This window comes from Triturus cristatus, chromosome 3_2 (assembly GCF_964204655.1).
Source record: "Triturus cristatus chromosome 3_2, aTriCri1.1, whole genome shotgun sequence".
NCBI classification, from domain to species: domain Eukaryota; kingdom Metazoa; phylum Chordata; class Amphibia; order Caudata; family Salamandridae; genus Triturus; species Triturus cristatus.
Window position 1 is genome coordinate 858554262 of NC_140584.1, and position 22857 is coordinate 858577118.

Below are 22857 nucleotides of genomic sequence, written 5' to 3' on the forward strand. Positions count from 1 at the left end.
GGGACAAGTGCAATCTAACAATAGCGGAAATGTGACCCAAACTCTAAATCACTGGAATTCAGGTCTCACTCCTGGGTTTAAGACAAAAGTCAACTAACGATGAGGCTTAGCGATTTTGAAGGAGGACTTAAGAATGCCCTTTCAAATCAGGACAGATATTCCAAATCCTAAATAAATTACAAGGTTTTCCTCAAAGCCTTGAACAGGACCCTAATAATCCATTGAGTAAAAAAGTGTCACGAGATAGGATGGCAATAAAATTTGATAAACAGACAAGACTGACATCTCTGAGGGCAGTATCCAATGACTTGCTTCAAATTAACTCCTTCCATTGCTTGTCTGTGCCCAGGATTTTAGCTCTGGCAACATCAGTCTCTGTGTAATGACAATAAAGTACATTTCTTTTCTTTTTTTTTTAAAGAGTGGAAGAGAAGAGGGATGTCAGGTAGACCTCAAACCAAAGCGCACACACAATATGCCAGCTTGTGCAAAGTACTTACGTGGATAGCACACTTCAGGTGCCAAGGGTCCACTTTTTTAAAGCACAAATAAAGTAGATCGCCAGATTTGGCTTAAAACTGGCAGATTCTGTGAGATTAGGGCTTGTGCCCAGACAGATGTTTCATGCAGCACACCAGGGATGATATTCAGAAGGCCTCACCTTGCGGATGTCATAGACTGCACTCTCACTTCGCTCCTTGCTGCGGCAGGCCAGAATAATGCGTGCTCCTCTGCGGGCAAGGTCAATCGCAGTCGCCTTACCAATTCCTGTGTTTCCTCCTGAGAAATTAGAGAGAGGATTCAAATATGAAATCTGACATAAAAGGACACTTATGTCAAGTTTCACTACCACCAGCCCCTACCTCCCCCACAACAAGAGACCAACTAACAGGAAGACAGATGAACGAGCCACAAACAAAATCCCAAGATTGGTAGGGTCTCTAGTGGAAACTAACTCCCCATTTATTGACTCTCCCGTGGAGAAGATGAATGGAGTTGATGAGGAGGGATAAAGTCGTGGAGTGGAAAAGAAGGGTAGTGGTAACGAAAAAGTATGGAAACTAAAGAACGGGAAGCATCAAGGAGAGACAAATAGGAAATATTGTGAATTAGGCAGGTGATTGTTAGAGGTGTTCAAAGTTCTTTTCCACCACTGAACTTTTAGGAGGTTTCTACTTTTAGCCCTTCATAAGTTTGTACAGTTTTCTGGTTCACGTCTGCAAATTTTTTTCAGTATTGCAAGCTCATTTTTCCCATGTAAATTAAATGATTTTCACTCAATCAGATCCAACAACTCTGATAAAAGTATGTAGATTTTTTACTCTGCAAGTTTACCTTTTGCAAAGCTTTTCTGTGTTTATGGAATTTGTTTGCTATTTTGCTCTCTACTTTTTGCAGATCTTTGAGTCCAGTTCACGGAGTATACAAGTATGAACGGAGTACTCCATCTGCCGCACAATACTTTTACCCTTTTTTCCAGTCAACAGTAGATGTGTAACAGTACGCCAGGAAATCCACACCAGGCACAGGTTTTCACGCATACCATTAGATATGTCTTCTTTAAGCTAACTATTTCCCTATACATAGCACACAATACCGCACATTCTTTCTGTGAAGGGAAAATCATTTTTGGAGCGCTCACAAACTTATCAAGATAACAATGCCTTTTTCAATACACTTCTCACCCCTTGCAGATTTCTTTGCACTTGTGGTGGAGCCATTCGTAGTAGTAAAACCGTTCACACCTGTCGGGAATCAGTTTGTGAATAGCTGGCAGGCGTAAACTGAGCTATGTTTGGTCACAAAACGCGTTTACAGCGGAAAAGATCTGTGAATTGAGCCTTTGGTGAAGCATAGCTTATGGTTACCTATGATGTTAGTGTTTATTTAGGATTTCTGTGACAAAGTCTATCAAATCTCAAGTGCATTATACAGAAGTGACGAAGCAAAAAACTCTTCAACTCACAGTTGTTGTTTTCTATAGAACTCCACGATGACTGAAGAAACAAAGGGAACTATGCAATGTTGCACATTCCTAGTGACTGTGCCGTAGTAGAATGAGTGAGTAAAGTGGGAGATGTAAACGGGCTCACCCCACTGTGATGCTCTTTCACAGAAATACTGCGATAATATTAATTTTAAAAGCTGCTCAATGCAATGTGCTGTAGGCCTAACAAACCCTAAACAGTGAGTGGAGGCAGGTGTGCAGGGCCATACGTATAACAACAAAGTATACTACAGCTTATATCCAACATTGTTATTCATTGGAATCGAGGAAGAAAAAATTAAATGCAACTCACAGAAAACCTATCCAGGTTTTATAAAGGACCCTCACCCACTCTAATAAAAGGCATTCTTCATCATTGGTCTCATCCTAGTACCTACAAATCAGGGTGGGCTCAACCATGTACCAGGGAGCAATTTGAGATATTGTTTTTTTAGCCAGGGTCTGTTGCAATTTTTTTATTTTTTATTCTTTTTATTGGTAGTAAGCAAATTAGGATCATAGTACATACATTGTTTCAAAAACATTGAAAGCCGTGTGATCACCCTACCAGGGGATCCATGGTACAGATCTTATAAACACAGGGCGGCAATTTGCAGGTTTCTTAGATAAGCAAATCTTTTTGTACTAACCCAGCCCTCATCTCAGGTGCAACATTTCTGATAAACCCAGAGGGCGGGCTTTATCTCACATTGCCCAACCTGTAGCGACTTCTGTGCGACCGTCGAAGTGATACGTATGAAGTTGCTACCCTCCCATCATCTTACTCCTTTTTTTTTTTTTTTTAAACCAAACGAAACATTTAAACTTATTGCTGCTATTGACAGCATCTAACGGTAATGGCATCCTTTGGTAAGAGAACAGTATCCTTTGGACCAAGTTATAATATCCAGTAGTCGACCCATCTACACATTCCATTCAACCTAATTTATACCTTCCATAGAATCTCATTCACACTTGAGAAGATTGTGCCATATATTTCTCAAAGATAATCAAAACACATAGGGTATGCAAAAATATAAATCGATTTATTCGTTAAAAAGTCATAAAATCAAACTATGGTTTAAAAAGAGAACAATGTGTCTAAACAACACAGTCCATAATATTATTGGTCAGCAGTGTTCACATTGGCCCAATACATAATCACATCATTCTAGCCAAAAACTTATGAGCAATTAAATAAAAAACAAAACAAAGAGAGTACAATACATAGACAAACACTGTTTGTAATTTTCGTGGTACACATCCGTATTACAGCAATGACACAGGCGTGGATCCTGGTATTTTGGGCTTTTTCAAATACTCGTTGACCACAGCCCCTTTCACAGATTGTGTACTTTGTTAAGCGTCGACGCGTTTCGATGGATGTATTATGCCACCATCTTTCTCAAGACAAACATTTCGACTGATTTAAAAACACCTGTATGGTAAAACACAAATATCAGTCAGTTGGTCCAAAAATGCAACAGCCTCAAAACTAACATGTTAAGTCAAACTATATGCATTAAGAACCTGTGCTTCTTAAATAGTTGGCCCACCCTGTAATTGAATCATAGATTCACAAATGGTCCGGTAAATCATTATCGTCAAATCCATTGAACTAAATTCAGAATATTAGCACAGTATCAAAATGAGATACAACTAACATTAGTCAATTATTGGACATAGCAATAAATACAACGAGGTCACCAAGAATTATCTCTAAAATTATATGGCACTCTTCTCATCATCCACATTTTAGTGCGCTAATGGTTTGAAATATATGTTTAGAAACATTTGTGTGCTCATATACCAAAAACTAGTAACCTTACATTCCCACACATGCAGCTAGCTTTCTTTTAAAAGGCAGCTCTTTTATTTTGTTAGCCCAAGTTAACGTCCTTTCATAACAATTGCAGCACTCGCGCTTTGGCTTTAAACACTAAGCTAAAGCGTGGGTGCCGTGATTGCTTCAAAAGTAAAAAAATACGGGGCGTAGCTTAGCAGTGCATGGAGCAGGATGTGCTCCGAGAGGTCTCCGTGCCACCGCTGCCTATCAAAGCTATTATCGCAGCACCAAGGCATTGGGGCGCCCCTCCCGAAGGCACCTCAACCATCCGAGGGGTTAGCGAGCAGGTCTGTCGCGCAATATCCACCTTTCAAGCTCTTTGGCAAGAAATTGCGACTGGGTCAACTGTGAAACACAGGCCGCCATCTTAAGACACACAACAACGTTGCCAAACAGGAAGCGCTTTGGAGGCCTTGCTGTCCGATATTGGCAGGCTGTCTGAGTGCGGCAGAAGGCTGGAAGGAAAGCGATCGAGGCAGCACCATCGGTCGAGGCGCAACAGAGGATAACCAGCGCCCCCGCAGCAAATAATGCAGTCTCCCACCTGCGGTGTGACCTGAGGCTGCCATCTTGAGCTACGCAGCAGCGTTGCCAAACGGGGAGTGCTTAGGAGGCCCTGGGGCTTGCCACTAGTGAGCTGCCTTGGTGCGGTGGGCTGCTGGAAATCGGGCAACCGAGGCTGCATCATCGGCGGAGGCGTTACAGAGGGAACCTGGTGCCCCCGCAGTACACGCCAGGTATGCCCAGACGTGGGTCCTGGGCTCAATGTGCCACTGGAATCAAGCTATCCTGGCTGAAGAGGGGTGAAACCCCGAAACCGGTCCTAGGATGCTTGTTTCTGGTCCAGGGAGGACCTGGCTTGGCAATTCGGGCTGGACTGTTCCCATGAGGCACAGGGTCAAGACTGATTTGCATATGGCCAGGTCTAAACTGGGGTGGCATGGTGAGCAAAAGAATGATGGATTTTACCCAGATCTCTTGACTGGGGGTGAATGTTTTGATTTGTTCTGCATTCCGTCCATCAATTGTGAGTCTTTTGCTTTCTTGCCCGCAGTACACAGCATGGATTTCCAGTCGGCGGCCCCGGGCCCAGAGGTCACCTCGGGCAGAGTGGGGAGCCCTCCCCCATGGGAGCTTGGGACAGCCAGGAGTGGGATCTGCGGCAAGATGCAACCTCGCACTCAGAGGGCACTCCTCAGCAATAGCACAGGGGCCCGCAGCGAAACGGCGGGCCCGGTCGGAGGGAGATATCCAGCCAGGTGACTGCAACTGGAGAAGATAGGAGATCTGTGGCCTGCACGGCCTACGCGGCCCTTGATCCTGGGACTACAGCGTAAGCACATGTACCCGTGAGCGCCCCAAGACAGACATCGGCTGGGGGGGATGAGAGACTGGAACCCCCCCCATCCACTCACAGATAGCACCCAGCTCCTTCAGTGCTCCCTGGGCCATCTCAGAAGCTCCACACCGCTGTTGGTTCTTGGCCCTGGCCCACCATCCACATCTATACCTGCCACGGAACGGCCACTGACCGGGTGGACAGGTGTTAGGGGTCCCCCGCACGCAGAATTAAACGGGGCAACGAGTTTACACTGGGTTGCCCCACAGGGCTAGAAAACACTTATGAACCCCAAAAGGGAGGAGACCCCGACAACAGGGGCTACGGTGGACATTGCCCCACAGAACTGGGCCACGCTCTGCTAAGGGTGCGGCCCGACATCTGCGCGGAGCCCCCCGGTGGAACCCTAGAACCCCAAGGCAATAGCAGATGCCTCCTAGGGGCCAGGGAGCCTAGAGCGGAGCGCTGAACCAGCCCTCGACGAGAGGCGAACTGAGAGCCATGGGCCACTACTCTGCGAGATGGAGGCTCTCTGTGGAAAGCTGATCTCCCAGATACGGCAAGGGGTGATCGACTGCTAGTGTATTCAGTGGGATAGCCTTTTCGCCCCTGCCCCACTAATGGATAATTAGTACCCTGGGTCTGCTACCAAAACCATAAGACTGCGCCACCGCACAGGGGAATATCTCTACTTCAATGCGGACTCCAACTGCGCAGTGGGCATTTAACCCCCCTTGGGACTACCTCCCCCTTACCATCCAAGGCGCAACATAGCCCGCCACACTTCATCACTGTTCGAAATTTGAATATCCCTACAGTCCCAGTGGCACTTTAGAGCCCCCCTGCTTCAGGCTGACCCACCTTGAATTACGCTCAAACATTGCCAACCTCAGCGGGGTGCCTCTCTTCGACACTGGGCCCTGCCTGGCCGCTGAGGGCACTGACACCCACTGCGCCATAGTGCATTCAGAACTAACCATAGGCTATCGCATTATCTTGCTGTGTAAGTGAACTGGCTATATATCTTTGGGGGGGTGGACAACCCATGGAATATGCCACGCACCAAGGCGGGTAAAAAATGTAACTGCAACAAATGATGGACGGAATGCTAAATGATTCAAACACTCTCCCCCAGTCAAGAGATCTGGGTTAAATCCATTGTTCTTTCGCCCACTACGCCACCACGGTTTGGACCCCGCCATATGCAAATCAGTCTTGATCCTGTGCCTCATGGGAACAGTCCAGACCGAACTGCCAAGCCAGGTCCTCCCTGGACCGGAAACAAACATTCTGGGACCGGTTTCAGGGTATGTCACCCTTCATCAGCCAGGCTAGCTTGAATCTAGTGGCACAGTGAGCAAGGGACCCATGTCTTGGCATACCCGTCCCACTTAGGGCGAAAAGTGTAACTGCAACAAATGATGGACAGAATGATGAATGATTCAAACATTCTCCCCCAGTCAAGAGATTTAGGTTAAATCCATTGTTCTTTTGCCCACTATGCCACCGCAGAATGGACCCAGCCATATGCAAATCAGTCTTCACCCTGTGCCTCATGGGAACAGTCAAGACCGAACCGCCAAGCCAGGTCCTCTCTGGACCGGAAATAAGCATCTTGGGACCAGTTTTGTGGTATGTCACCCTTCATCAGCCAGGCTAGCTTGAATCCAGTGGCACAGTGAGCAAGGGACCCATGTCTGGGCATACCAATCCAACTTAGGGCGAAAAGTGTAACTGCAAACTGGGCTGGCGTAGTGGGCAAAAGAACTATGGATTTAACCGAGATCTCTTGACTGGGGGAGAATGTTTGAATCATTCAGCATTCCGTCCATCATTTGTTGCAGTTACACTTTTCGCCCTAAGTGGGACGGGTATGCCCAGACGTGGGTCCCTTGCTCCCTGTGCCACTGGATTCTAGCTAGCCTGGCTGATGAAGGTTGACATACCCCGAAACCGGTCCTAGGATGCTTGTTTCTGGTCCAGGGAGGACCTGGCTTGGCAGTTAGGTCTGGACTGTTCCATGAGGCACAGGGTTAAGACTGATTTGCATATGGCTGGGTCTAAACTGGGGCAGCGTAGTGGGCAAAAGAACAATAGATTTAACCCAGATCTCTTGACTGGGGGAGAATGTTTGAATCATTCAGCATTCTGTCCATCATTTGTTGCAGTTACACTTTTCGCTCTAAGTGGGACGGGTATGCCCAGACGTGGGTTCCTTGCACACTGTGCCACTGGATTCAAGCTAGCCTGGCTGATGAAGGGTGACATAGCCCGAAACCGGTCCCAGGATGTTTGTTTCTGGTCCAGGGAGGACCTGGCTCTGCAGTTCAGTCTGGACTGTTCCCATGAGGCACAGGGTCAAGATTGATTTGCATATGGCTGGGTCCAAACTGGGGTGGGGTAGTGGGCAAAAGAACGATGGATTTAACCCCAACCTCTTGACTGGGGGAGAATGTTTAACTCATTCAGCCGTCCGTCCATCATTTGGTGCAGTTACACCAAGGCGGGTAAAGACACTGCTCCAAGCCTACCCAAAGACAATCCAGGTACTTCCCTGTTACTAGCCTTCCAACTCCTGCTCCCATGGCATCACAATTAGAACGAACTGTAGATACCCGGCCGGAAGAGCGAGAGAACCTTTGGAAACTAATGACTGCACTAGAAGACCAACATATAGAACTCCAGATAAAGCAGGTGGACTTAGAAAACAGAAGCAGAAGAAACAACCTCTGGATCAGAGGCATACCTAAGGGAGCGGAGGCCCAAGACATCATGGTATTTACAGCGGAACTGCTTCACGGCATTGGAAGGGATGATGATGCATCCCCGCAAGGTCTGGAGAGGGCTCATCGAGTAGCTACACCCCTGAACTTGTGCCAGAAATCCGAACTAGGGTACACTTCTTTAAGGAAAAGGAAGTAATACTGCAGGCCTCACGAAACAAATCAGAATTGACGTACAAGGGATACACAATCCAACTCTATCACAACATTTCCCCAGTAACGCTGTGAAGGCGCAGAGACTTTAAGCCAATCACAGATAAGCTCCGCAACCTGGACATTAAATATCAATGGGGCTACCCCTTCACCTTAATTTTCACCTGGGAGGCCAAACGCAGGGTAATGCGCTCCTTACAAGAAGCCAAGGAACTCTTGCAGCTCCCCATGTCCTCTAGGAAGGCCAGTCCCTCCTCTCTGCAACCCTCTATCGACCCATCAACTCTATAAACTAGTCATAAATATAGAGAAGCAAACCTAAAGTACCGATCCAAGAGTAAACAACCAGATGAGTGGGACGCGCATTTGAACTCTGGTACTCACCACTGTTTTCAGATCTATCCTAGCTTAACTTCCAACAGAGGCTTTATGATTTCACACGATGAGGGGTCACTTCACTTGCCCGGACACAGGCTGGCAGCAGAGTATGGGACGTTTGAACTGAGACATATTCTTTCTTCTAAGCCCGCCCTAACCAATCCTACCCCTAAGAGAGTGACATCTCTGGAATGAACCTTGCAATGGCATTGGGTTAATTCTTGGACTGGAATGGAACTTGTTAGCCCTGTTGGCCTCTTATTGTTATTAATCTTTCTTTTCTCCCTCTCTATTTTCCCCATTCTCAATATAGTAAGGGATGGGAGAGGCACATAACTCTGAATCGGTCATCCGCCACAACGGGATTATGCAAACTGAGAGTCATATTGAGGATCTTACCTACTGGAATAGGACTAGCTCCTATTATTATGGACTCAGATAGAAACTCTGAGGGGAGATGGCTGCTGCTTGAGAGTAACCCCTACATAGACCAACTCCACATCTCTAGAAACCACACCCAACACCAACAATGGCCACTACTCCTAGTGTAAAAATGATTTCCCTCAATGTAAAGGGCCTTAACGCCCCCAACAAACGAAGCCAGATCTGGCACTACTTATTACACCAAGATCCAGATATCATTTTTTTGCAAGAGACGCACCTCCTGCAAGCTGATACCCACTGTATGGCCCACCCCAGGTACCCAACGCAATACTGGGCATCCTACCCAACAAAGACAGCTGGGGTCGCAATATTATTCAAGGCAGGAATAAGTCGAGGTAAACCACGGGTGGCAAGAAGCAGGGAGGGTAGATACATCAAACTTGATGTACAAATTGGGGCACAATCACTCACCCTTCTCAATTTATATGCACCTAACCAAGCACAAGATCTTTTTCTTGGGGATCTATTGAGAGACCAGGTGATGCATGAAGGAAACCAACTCATACTTGGGGTAGATTTGAACTTAGTATGGGACCCAGAATTAGACAATAGCGCTAGTTCCTTTCAGGGAACTGGGGCGATGTCTGCTGCACTGAAAAGAGCACTCACAGACCTTGGACTTATAGATGCCTGGCGCTACCACTCTCCTGAAGCGCGAGATTACTCTTACTACTCACACGTACACCGCTCATATTCCAGCATAGATTATTTGTTCCTCTCCTATTCACCAGTGCGGGACATAACTTCTATCTCCATGTCCGACATCTCCATCTCAGATCATGCCCATTTGGAATTACTATTGCAAAAACACACTCAGCCATCCCGGCATAGCCTTCATTGGCGACTACCCCCTCATATCTTGCGCGACCCTGTAGACATGGCAGAACTCCGGATGCAGATCTCAGCCTATTTTACATCTAACGACCTCCCTGAAACCCCATACTCAGTAATATGGGATGCATTCAAGACGACCACCAAGGGAGTGATCACGTCTATTGCAATAGCGCACTGTCAAGAGGCTCGACTGGTGGAGGCCAAGCTGGCTAGCTAAATAAAAGCTCTGGAGAGACTAGACTATTCGGCACCCTCCCAAACCAATGACGCCTTGCTATGCTTTGAGTTCAATTGAGAGTACACAAAACACATAGGGCAGAACACACACTACTGGCACTGAAACAAAGGTATTATGATGGGGGACAAAGAAGGCTCTATCTTGGCGCGTAGGTTGAGACAGAGGGCGGCAAAGGCACACATTAATAAAATCAAAATTGCAGAAGACACCAGGGCTATTACTGAACAGGACAAACTGAAAGCCTTCCACGCATTTTACTCTACGCTGTATCATAGAGGGCCCTCATTACCGGGTGAGATACATTCAATACTCTCAAACTGTTTGTGGACCCCCCCTAGACAAACAACACACACAACTCCTCAAGTAGTTAAACAAACAAGAAGAGCTCCAACGAGCTCTGGAAGACCTGCCAGCAGGCAAGACACCGGGCCAAGATGACCTGCTGGTCCACTTCTGCTGCGTGTTCCTACCGCAAATTCAAGATCAACTATTACGTCTCTTTACCTCATTTACAGACATTACGGGCCCGACACCTACAATGGCCATGACAGAAATAGCACTTACCCCCAAACCTGGCAAAGACCATGCCCTATGCTCTTCGCATCACCCTATTGCACTTCTCAATACCGACGCAAAACTCTCCACAAGAATTCGGGGTAACCGCCTACAACCATATCTCCCGGGTCTAATTGACCCCGATCAAGTCAGATTCATTCAACACCACCAAGGGGCTGACAACGTGCGACGGATAGCCCACTTGGTATATAAGGCGCACCATCGGAACATCCCCGCCTGTCTATTATCGTTAGATGCTGAAAAAGCATTTGATCGTGTGGATTGGGATTTCTTGAGGGCGGTTCTCCAGAGGATAGGACTGGGACCCATAATGGTCTCCAGCATAATGGCATCATACACCTCTACCCAAGCGCAGGTTAATGGACAGCTCACGCAACAGATACAGAGGGGCACTAGACAGGGCTGCCCACTCTTCCCCCCGGCTCTTTGCTCTTGTAGTAGAGCCATTGGCCATAGTTATTCAACAATCAGGAGACATCAGCGGTATCCCTTTTGGGGGCACTGACCACATGATCGCTCTATTTGCGGACAACCTACTACTTTACATTGTCGAAAGCCAAAACGTCTTTGCGGGCTCTTATAACAATCCTAAAATCATTCGAACAGGCCTCTGGCCTTAAAATTAACCTCACTAAATCTTGGGCATTGAATCTAACCATCCCAACAAAGATATCCCAGAACTACAATCTTTCATCCCTTTTAAATGGGCAACACACTCAATAAGATATCTCGGGCTTAATCTAACTTCCACATTGTCCACATGGATGCAGGCAAACTGGCCAGAATATAGAGGAGCAGTGCTCAAGTACCTGCAAACCTGGAAGTCACTGCTGATATCATAGCTAGGGCGCCTCAATGCAATCAAATTGTCCGTCCTACCGAAAATACTATATTTCAAATGCTCCCCACTTCAGTACCGCAAGCCTCCATAAAACGCTTACAACGAGACCTAGCCACTTTCATATGGGGAGGAAAACGGACAAGATTCCCAAACAAACTCCTTATGCTACCTCGAGACAGAGGTGGGTTAGCGTATCCCAATCTTCTAGAACACTATTGGGCGTCACATGTTCGATACATCTCGGAGTGGGTAGTCCACGAGAGTAAGAAGCATTGGCTACATATGGATCTGGCGGGAGCCTGCAGACCCCTGAGGGACTTAGCATGGCTTCCACAGGGGTCTCGACTGCACAGCGCATACATATCCACCCCCACGAAGACAGTGTTGGAAATCTGGGATAGGGTCGCAATCTCCAGGGGCCTTACTTCCTTTCCATCCCTTAATACACCCTTGGCACGCAAACAGAACTTCCCACTAACCCTGCAAACCCATTCCTTCTTAACGTGGGCTGAAGGGGAGTGTCGTATAATTTGGGATCTTTTTGAAGGCGACAAGTTTAAAACATATGATCAGGATAAGAAGGAATTCCACCTATCTGAAGAGGCTAGACTACAAAACTTTCAGATCCGGCATTAGCTGCACACACCATTGAATATCCAAGGGGGTGACTCAGTCTTTTACCCCATTTGTGATGATGGTGCATGCCTATGATGGGTCCAGGGGCATGGCTTCTTGCACCTACCAAGTATTACAACACTCTGCCCCGGTTAAATTCCACAGGTACCAGACACAATGGCAAACAGACAGCACAGATGAGGCCACACCCAAACAATGGGAGCAACTCTTGTGAGACATACTGAAAATTCTTAAAAGCATGCCACAGCAGGAACCGCATACAAACTCCTGACAAGGTGGTACTATACCCCCAATGACTACATAAAATGTTCCCCCCTTCTTCACCCAATTGCTGGCGCTGTCAGCACGCGATTGGAGACTTCCTGCGCATATGATGGTCCTACCCATTGTTGACTCTTTATGGGAAAGAAATCCTAAGTCACATAAAAGACGCAGTAGGCTACCTCATACCATCAGCCCTTGTTGTGGTCATCCTAGGAGTTAGGCCCTCAACTCTTCTTGCCGTGACTCATGCAGACTGGCACATTATATCCCATATGGTCAGAGCAGCCAAACAGTTAATAGCTTTTTACTGGAAAAAAGCATCTACACCACTCATCACCATATGGTTCACCTGCTTATGGTATACTATGGCAATGGAACTTCTCTCGTCTCGAATAACATGCACTAAACTTACATTCACAAGCATGTGGCAACCTCTAATAGATAATTTCTCCAAATTAGAATACACATGCTTCACCCCACCAAAGCTTTGAGCCCCATAACTATTTGAGGACACCCCACCAATCCAGAACACCGGCATATCACATGAGACGCACCAGTCGGATACCACGAGGACTCCACCACCTAGTCTTTAGCTTTAAAAGGGAAACCTTGGGATCCCTCCACTGGCAGTATCTCCCACCCCCTCTCCCCTGCCCTGGAATCCCCTTCTTTCCTGTTAATTACATTTCTAATTTACTGTTGTTCGCTCCTGTTCACAGATATATATTGAAAGTAAGATATAATCGTATGCATTACACTATAACGACTATACGCAATTTGATATATAAGAATGACGTAGACGTGAAACTTATGTCAGCTTATGAGGCCAATACTGTGATATATATGCATTTTGTCTCAAAGGGGATTCCGTGGGGTAGCCGACCGCAGGTATTTGGATGTATTAGTGAGGTTTTAAGTTTTGTAAGGCGGTTGCCAGGTATATTCATTGTGATGTGCACTTGTTTCAATAAAGAGGCCTTTTTCACACAACAAAATGGCTTTGGCTGGTCTGCCTGAACCCCTCCCCCCCCCAATGTCTTCATCATACTTTGTACAGTTGGAAAAACCTTTCTTCAATAAACAGATTTGAAACAAAAAGTAAAGAAATACAAACAAAATGCTTTTCTATTTTTTTACTTTTGAAGCAATTGCAGCATCAGCGCTTTAGCTTAAAATGTTTAAAGCTAAAGCGTGAGTGCAGCGACTTCTTTTGCTTCTTTTGAACAGTAAGCTAAGGTCAGGATGTATGTTTGTGCCATAGTTGATCTGAATAAGGCAATACTCCCTCAGCCAGCTGGTTGCACCACAAAAGACAAACAAAGCGCAAACTGTTAGTAGATATTCACGAACTATGGGGAGATCTGAAACCAAATTCTATGTCAGGACCGGAGGCTCCGATTATGCTTCTCTTTTCTTTACTCGAAAAAACTCAGCAGCCAATCAGATTACAGTATTAGAAAAATACCCATGAATACAGTGGGTATGACCTAACAACCATAGAGAGTCCCTCTATAAAAGGTCCCAAAGAGAATACCACATCCTCTTTCTTTGCTGCTCCGCAGCCAGTTAAGGCCTTTCACATTATTGTTGCATTGTTCTAACTGTATTGTATTGCTGAGTATTGCTTGTGTCATTAATTACTTTACCGCATTTGTCCCCACTTGGTCGCGTAGCGCTGAAATTTATTTGACTATTCTTCCCATTGTTTTATCTTCAAGGTTCTTCGTTCACTGCAGGAGCGTGTGTCACCTCCCTGCCTCGGGCGCTTTGCGCCCGCACGCATGTGCTTTTATTTGTGGAGCGGGAGACCGGGGGCAGAGGACAGCGCGATATGTATCGCGCTGTCCTCTTTTCATTGCAGACTAGGCGGCCGTTACCGCGCATGCCTGGCGGCCATTTTGTTTGTTTATACGGCGTTTTTTGCCGTTTTCCCCTTCAAATTGGAGCGCGGGAGCAGCGCTTTTCATGCTCAATTGCCCACAGCCTAGTTTTATGCCCCCACTGATGCCCAAAATTACATATTAGGTTTTGGGCTGTATAATTATTGCATAGGCTCTGCCTAGAGTGGATCTTTCTTGGCAAGCCCTCCCTCCACGTTTTAAATACATTTCTACACAGTTCTATTGTGGCTGTGTGTATTGGCTTGCCTGGGGTCGTTTCCACTCCCCCTTATTTTGCTTGTTGGCATTACATTTGAGTACTATATTACTACCTCCTGTGGGCATTTCACTTCTAAAGTGTTACTATGGAAGACTATTTTGAGGAGGAAGAATACTATTATGACGAAGGGACCTCTGGGTCCATGGAACAGGAACTGGTCGACGCACTTGATGTGGGTGTCCAACAGTCGGTCAATAAAGCGCTGGTCTCGCAATTCAGCCTTTGAAGCGTCACTTATGTTCCTATGCTGTCCAACAAGGTTGGTTGCCGGGTCCTTCTGCTAAGGCTCCGAATCCTCACAAATCTGATTTTGCTAAATTAGCCAAGGCTCTCTCCAATGATCATTCTTACGTTCATACCTCCAAACCTGCGGCGAGCTCTACTTCTCGCCAGGCGGATGATGGGGATACGTCTTCCGCTCCGTCATCTGACCATGACGATTCCCCCCCTCCTGTAAAAAAAGGCTCGTAAGGAGCATTTTGTTGATGCACCCTCACATCCTCAACTTCTGACCTTCGAACCTAAGGACATTGTACATCCTGGCTGGTCTGCCTGAACCCCTTCCCCCCCCCCAATGTCTTCATCATACTTTGTACAGTTGGAAAAACCTTTCTTCAATAAACAGATTTGAAACAAAAAGTAAAGAAATACAAACAAAATGCTTTTCTATTTTTTTACTTTTGAAGCAATTGCAGCATCAGCGCTTTAGCTTAAAATGTTTAAAGCTAAAGCGTGAGTGCAGCGATTTCTTTTGCTTCTTTTGAACAGTAAGCTAAGGTCAGGATGTATGTTTGTGCCATAGTTGATCTGAATAAGGCAATACTCCCTCAGCCAGCTGGTTGCACCACAAAAGACAAACAAAGCGCAAACTGTTAGTAGATATTCACGAACTATGGGGAGATCTGAAACCAAATTCTATGTCAGGACCGGAGGCTCCGATTATGCTTCTCTTTTCTTTACTCGAAAAAACTCAGCAGCCAATCAGATTACAGTATTAGAAAAATACCCATGAATACAGTGGGTATGACCTAACAACCATAGAGAGTCCCTCTATAAAAGGTCCCAAAGAGAATACCACATCCTCTTTCTTTGCTGCTCCGCAGCCAGTTAAGGCCTTTCACATTATTGTTGCATTGTTCTAACTGTATTGTATTGCTGAGTATTGCTTGTGTCATTAATTACTTTACCGCATTTGTCCCCACTTGGTCGCGTAGCGCTGAAATTTATTTGACTATTCTTCCCATTGTTTTATCTTCAAGGTTCTTCGTTCACTGCAGGAGCGTGTGTCACCTCCCTGCCTCGGGCGCTTTGCGCCCGCACGCATGTGCTTTTATTTGTGGAGCGGGAGACCGGGGGCAGAGGACAGCGCGATATGTATCGCGCTGTCCTCTTTTCATTGCAGACTAGGCGGCCGTTACCGCGCATGCCCGGCGGCCATTTTGTTTGTTTATACGGCGTTTTTTGCCGTTTTCCCCTTCAAATTGGAGCGCGGGAGCAGCGCTTTTCATGCTCAATTGCCCACAGCCTAGTTTTATGCCCCCACTGATGCCCAAAATTACATATTAGGTTTTGGGCTGTATAATTATTGCATAGGCTCTGCCTAGAGTGGATCTTTCTTGGCAAGCCCTCCCTCCACGTTTTAAATACATTTCTACACAGTTCTATTGTGGCTGTGTGTATTGGCTTGCCTGGGGTCGTTTCCACTCCCCCTTATTTTGCTTGTTGGCATTACATTTGAGTACTATATTACTACCTCCTGTGGGCATTATTTCACTTCTAAAGTGTTACTATGGAAGACTATTTTGAGGAGGAAGAATACTATTATGACGAAGGGACCTCTGGGTCCATGGAACAGGAACTGGTCGACGCACTTGATGTGGGTGTCCAACAGTCGGTCAATAAAGCGCTGGTTCGCGCAATTCAGCCTTTGAAGCGTCACTTATGTTCCTATGCTGTCCAACAAGGTTGGTTGCCGGGTCCTTCTGCTAAGGCTCCGAATCCTCACAAATCTGATTTTGCTAAATTAGCCAAGGCTCTCTCCAATGATCATTCTTACGTTCATACCTCCAAACCTGCGGCGAGCTCTACTTCTAGCCAGGCGGATGATGGGGATACGTCTTCCGCTCCGTCATCTGACCATGACGATTCCCCCCCTCCTGTAAAAAAGGCTCGTAAGGAGCATTTTGTTGATGCACCCTCACATCCTCAACTTCTGACCTTCGAACCTAAGGACATTGTACATCCTAATTCCTCTGCATGGCTCCCCTCCACAGAAGTTGCAGAATATGTTCAGGCACATATTCGCCAACCTTTTGATAAAGATGTACGGACGCGCCTGCGTTCGGAATGTCCGCGTCCTGATCTAGCCGATAAATTGGCTGACACGCCGGAAGTAGATCTGTCCATGATGACGTATTTGAAAAAGTATGCTAAGGACCCCAAAAAGGGTATTGATAGAGCTTGCCGTTCCTGCCAAGACAAGTTATTGGACTTGCTGGGTCCCCTTACCAAAATTTTGGATTTGGGTTTTAGGGCTAAGGACTCCTCTTCTGCTATAGTCACGAAACTTCTGAGGCCTGTCGTGGAGTCACTCAGAGCATGGGGTGTTCGTCTGATCATTTACTTGGACGACATTCTTCTCATGGCTCATTGTCCTCGTCTTCTCCTAACTCATTTGGAATGGTCAATCCATCTTTTACAATCGCTCAGCTTTCTTGTGAATCCACAGAAGTCAATGTTCGTCCCGTCTCAATCCATAGAATTTCTGGGTTTTCTGGTCAATTCTCGCAGTTGTCAGCTCCTCTTACCCTCTCAGAAGATCAGATCCATCAAGAGGGAATTGAGATTGATTTGACACAAACAGATTGTGTCATTGAGATCGGTAGCCCGGATAGTTGGCCTTCTAGCTTCATCAATTCAGGCAATATTCCCGGGTCCTCTCCATTACCGAGCACCTCAGCGACTCAAAATCCGCCATCTCCAGAAAGGCCTCAAATATTCAGATCAGATTCCTCTTTCGGAGGAGGCGAGGTGGGAGATGTTGTGGTAGTTGGAACACATGGAGTCTTGGAATGGTCGAGCCCTATTCGGGACAACTCCCGAAGTGGTGATAGAGTCCGATGCCAGTCGGTGGGGGTGGGGAGCCCGTTGCTGTTCTCTAACCACGGGGGGCCGGTGGTGCCAGAGCAAATTATTTCTCCATATCAATTGTTTAGAACTTCTAGCAGGATCCTTTGCGATTCGTTGTCTTTCTCCCTGCATGACGAATTGTTGCATTCTTCTCCGCATGGACAATGTGTCAGCGGTTCGATACGTCAACAAATTAGGGGGCACGAGGTCCAAGATCCTGGCAGAGATTGCCAAGGATTTCTGGCACTTTTGCCTTAAGAGACAAATCTCAGTGATTGCGGAATATCTTCCGGGTTGCAACAATCTGATTGCCGATTGGAACTCTCGTCATCTTAGAGACTTCAGCGATTGGAGACTTCATCCTCGTGTCTTCAGGACTCTCACTCGGGTTGGGGGTCTGTGTCAGATAGATCTTTTTGCCTCTCGTCTCAACAGGCAACTTCCTCTGTTCTTCAGCTGGCGCCCGGATCCGGAAGCTCTGGTTACCGATGCATTTCTGCAGGACTGGCCGTCTCATCTCTGTTACGCCTTTCCCCCATTCGTGATGCTCCCCAGAGTCTTGGTTCGCACGAAACGTTATCAGACGGAATTGCTTCTGATCACTCCTCTTTGGAGGGCCCAGGCTTGGTTCCCAGTTCTTCTGGAAATGATCTGTGCAGTGCTGCTCCTTCTTCCCAACATTGGAATCTGTTGCTGGACCCTCTCGGCAACCCGCATCCTCTGATCGAATCAAGTCAACTTCTTCTTGTGGCCTGGCGGGTTTCGGGGATCACTGGAAAGTCCCAGGCCTTTCGCGAGACGCTACCAAGTTTATCAGCGAGTCTTGGTCTCCCAACACGCACAAACGTTATTCCGCAACCTGGAAACGATGGTGTTGTTGGTGCGATCGACGGGAGGTGGATCCCGCTTCAGCAGATATCTCTTTAATTGTGAATTTCCTTGCTTCTATAGCTTCTTCCGGTCTTGCTTATAGAACGGTTAATAATTTTCGTTTTGCTATTTCGGCTGGCCATATTATGATCAATGATAAACCTGCGGGTGAGCATCCTTTGGTTTGCAAATTACTCAGGGGTATTAGGTTGGTGAAACCTCCTTGCTCTAAATATGTTGCTTTGTGGGATGTGTCGATGGTTTTACGATTCTTAGAATCCTGGCCTTCCAATTGTAATCTGTCCTGCAAACAGCTTTCGGCCAAATTAGCTATGTTATTATGTTTGGTTTCTTGTAAACCCGTCTCGGATATCCGTGCTCTGGATCTGGCAAGTCGTAGATTTTCACCTGAAGGTGTTACTTTTGCCATCTCCAGACGCAAGAAGTGCAATACTACTTCTATTACTTACCCGAGTTTTCCGAACAATCCTAAACTTTGTGTGGTTCATTGTATTAAGGATTATGAGGTAAGTACTGCTCAATTTCGACAGGATACTCAGGGTCAGTTATTGATTGCTTTACAAAAACCTTTTCGCCCTGTCACCCCTGCTACCCTGGCACGATGGGTGAGATGGCTCATGAGTGAGGCTGGAATTGATGTTACAAAATTTGGTGCACACTCCGCTCGTGGAGCTATGGCCTCCAAAGCTTTCTCTTTGGGAGTTGGTTTAATGGATATTATGAAAGCCGCTGATTGGTCAACTGATTCTATGTTTAAAACTTTTTATTACAAACCAATTGTGGATATTGCATCTGTAGTGGTGGCACAGCTTTGAACAAGCATAATCGGAGCCTCCGGTCCTGACATAGAATACAAAATTTGCGAACATACGTGACAAGAATTTTCAATTCTATTAAGGACACGGAGGCGAGGATTATCCCACTCAGTACTGTTTTTCATATGGTTGTTTCTATCATCTGCTTTTACTGCATATGTATGTTGTATTTTGGATACATTCCTTTTTTCCCCTCCCCTTTACTGTAATATTTTTCTGCCATGAGGGAATGGTCTATTACGACCCTATTTTTTCCTTTCAGGTTCGGATCCTAAGTAAGGCGTGTTACTTGGTCGCCCTGGCCTGTCTTATGGTTACCTGCAGGTTCCTGTTTTTTCTGCTGCTGCGTGCATCCAGCCAGCCTTCTGTTTCCATCCTGTTGATCCGCTGTTCTAGGAACGAGCTGCGTTCAGTTCCAGGCTCTTCGCAAGTTGGACTGTTCTTCAAGCTATCTGTTCTGTGTACAAAGAAAGAGGATGTGGTATTCTCTTTGGGACCTTTTATAGAGGGACTCTCTATGGTTGTTAGGTCATACCCACAGTATTCATGGGTATTATAGTTGTTTTTTTTAATACTGTAATCTGATTGGCTGCTGAGTTTTTTCGAGTAAAGAAAAGAGAAGCATAATGCCCGCCTCCGTGTCCTTAATAGAATTGAAAATTCTTGTCACGTATGTTCGCAAATTTTGAATTGAACACTAACATATAGAAGTCAGCATGGAGACCAAAATAGGACTATCAAGCTGATGAGACTGCTCTAATGCTCTCGTCCTACTGGAACCAAGGCAACCTGAACAAGGCGGTACCATTCCCTATATTTTCAAAATACAGTCAAGAGTTACTACTTCTACCATCACTTTAATTCTTCGCTCTTTGAGGGGACCCCCGGGAAGCGTTTTCTTTTTACGAACCGATACAAAATTTAAAGATACACATTTAAATATTGGACATCAACTTTATCGTTACATTTTAATCCTATCGAAATAAGAATAAACATACTCTGGGGTTTCTATAGTCCTGTTCGGACTTTTGTGTCTATTAGATAAACTTTGCCTGACAAAAGTTTTCTTAAAACATGGCCGCTCTTTCAATGAAATGGGAGACGTTCAAGTTTGTCTTTCTTTGCTTTCTACAAACAAGACGGGGATCTGCTGGGTTGCTCCCTCCTGCGTAAATCACATTGTTCCTCTTGCCGCTTTCCAAAGGTGTCAAGTGCTGCGTTTTAACACTGTTAATGATGATTTAAAATATTCTGACGCTGAGCTACATGCCCAAATTGAACTTTCAATTATAGTGCTTTTGATTAAGGGCTATTGTAAATTTTAACAGCCGTAAACAGATCACTTTGCGAAATAAATTAAATCAATACATTGCCTCTTTGGGGTCAGTTTAGCATATTATCATTTGGTTCCTTATAGTCCTTCGAGTTTCGTGTGGGACCTGTTTGTGTGTTCATTTGTGGACTCTTCAGTAAGGTCACCCCACCCTCTCCCCATTGGTCTTTCATAAGGTGGTTGATTTGTTATCCTTGATTCCCTTGGCATAGCCTGTTGCAGAGACCTCACAAGGGGTTTGCCTCAGCCTCTTACGGTGCGAGTGTCACCTTTCTTGTGCCATAAGGTGGGACGATCCGTATCGCTAGAAGTGAGCAGTTGTCTCAAACAGACCCTCAGGTGCACATTAGGTTTACTGACAGTTCCATCAAACATAACTAAACTTACACAATTTTAAATTAATTTTTAGAGGCTGTTAACTCTTTCAGAACAAGCTTATATAATGTCCCCATTCTCTAACAATGATGTTAATAAAGAGCATGCAGAGTATGTCATCCTTGTTTTCATATTTTACCAGTCACCATTGAAGTAAAAAAACAAAAAACACCTTCTCTGGTTTATGGTGCATTGCTACATTTCTATGTTTTTAGGTAAGTTTTTCTGCTTTTTGTATTAAGCTAATTATTAGAAATAAATACTTCACGAAATATTAATGTTATGAATTTATATACCTTGCACTATGGATCCCGAGGGGTGTTAAAGGTACAAGGCTTCACAACTTGCCTTTAAAGACAGAGATATTCTCCATATAGCTCTGTAAACGGCAAAGTCAAGAGGTTTTGGACTATGTGCTGATAACTAAAGAAACAGCCTATTCATTAGGTCTTTCTGAAATGTTGTGACTACTTCTGAAGATTGGATGCTTTGTGTCTAGGTCTCTGCTCAGACAGCATTGTTTAACATTTTGTTACCGTACAGCTGGTGCTGACCTCTTTGCCTTCCTCTAGCTAAAGTGCCCTTTCCCTCTTTTGACAAGTAAATGTCAGTGCTCTAATGTTTCCTTCCTCTATGCTGGGCATGTGCAGACCACGGAGTGCTTTTAAAAATAAATATTCCACAGCGTGGACGCTTGCAGCAAGCGCCAAAGGCACACCTAGGGCAAGCATCTCTGCACCCTTCTGTGCCAATGCAGTGGCACAGGCACGCGGCCAAAAAGAGATGTTATCACTGGTGCTGGGCCCTCTACAATTACCACCCTGCTCAGGTACAACCTGCCTGAATTACTTTGCTTGCACTCACCCAGCGACAAACTTTCTACACCACTTTACGGATCACTGACTTGCTTAAAATCAGGAACAAACCTCCAAGCATTCTCCTCGCTCGCCGACATAACTCTTCTACTCTACTGCATTACAGTGGTATCCACTGAAGTAAAACTATTACTGTTTAAACCAGCCTGTCTACTTCTCAATGTGCACTCGCTCCCCACTCTTAGAAAAACCAGCATTTGCAATTCAATAGGTCTTGCATAGTAAAAGTTTGAGCTATTGGCTTTACAAATGATGATGTTTGTTAGCTTTTTTTTGGTCTAAAAATATCCAAGCTGTAACATAAATAATAAAAGAATTTCCATGAAGAAAGGAGAGGGTGCAGTACCACAAGCTATTACTAGGTGTACCTGTGGAGTTCTAGAAGGCCACATAAGGTACTACACCCTTAATACAATATCATCTGTAAAAACAATAGCTCAAACTTTGCTAATGCAAGACCCATTACATTGCAAATGCTTCTTTGATTTCAAAATGAGCAGCTTGAATGACTATTCAGTGCTGCAGAAGGAGGCCTCTCCGCAACGCTATGCTACAGTCAAAGCGTGTGTGCGTATAAAGGCTGCTTGAAGGCCACCCTGCCCACGTCGGCCCGGGCTGCGTCCAAGCGCCCTGAGCATGCCATCTCTATGCAAATCTTACCCGGCTAAGTAAACGTTCATTAAAATCTTCAGGCCCCTCATTCTGTGTGATAAGCACTTATTGGCACACATTGGGTTTTTGTGTTACATTATTATGCTGTATGTGGAGGCGACTCCCTAACACCTGCAGTGGTAGGAGCAGATGGCAGATCTTGGCAGTCTCATGGAATGCTAACTGACCTGTAGCTTGACGTCAGCTGCTTTAAACTCCTCTCCAAGCGCCTCAAAACTAAGAAGCGTTTCAAAAGCTCATCACTACATATCCAAGACTAGGTGCTTCTAGAATGCTCTCCCACACTAT

General features: G+C 45.7%; 1 protein-coding gene across 1 annotated transcript in view; it reads right to left on the reverse strand.

Annotated features, from left to right (window-relative positions):
* Window positions 1-22857, reverse strand: part of DHRS13 (dehydrogenase/reductase 13) — a 270727-nt gene that overhangs the window by 174874 nt on the left and 72996 nt on the right. Inside the window, exon 2 of the mRNA XM_085649155.1 lies at window positions 662-780. Within this exon, the coding sequence (XP_085505281.1) occupies window positions 662-780 (119 nt within the window). The remainder of the gene's footprint in view (window positions 1-661; window positions 781-22857) is intronic.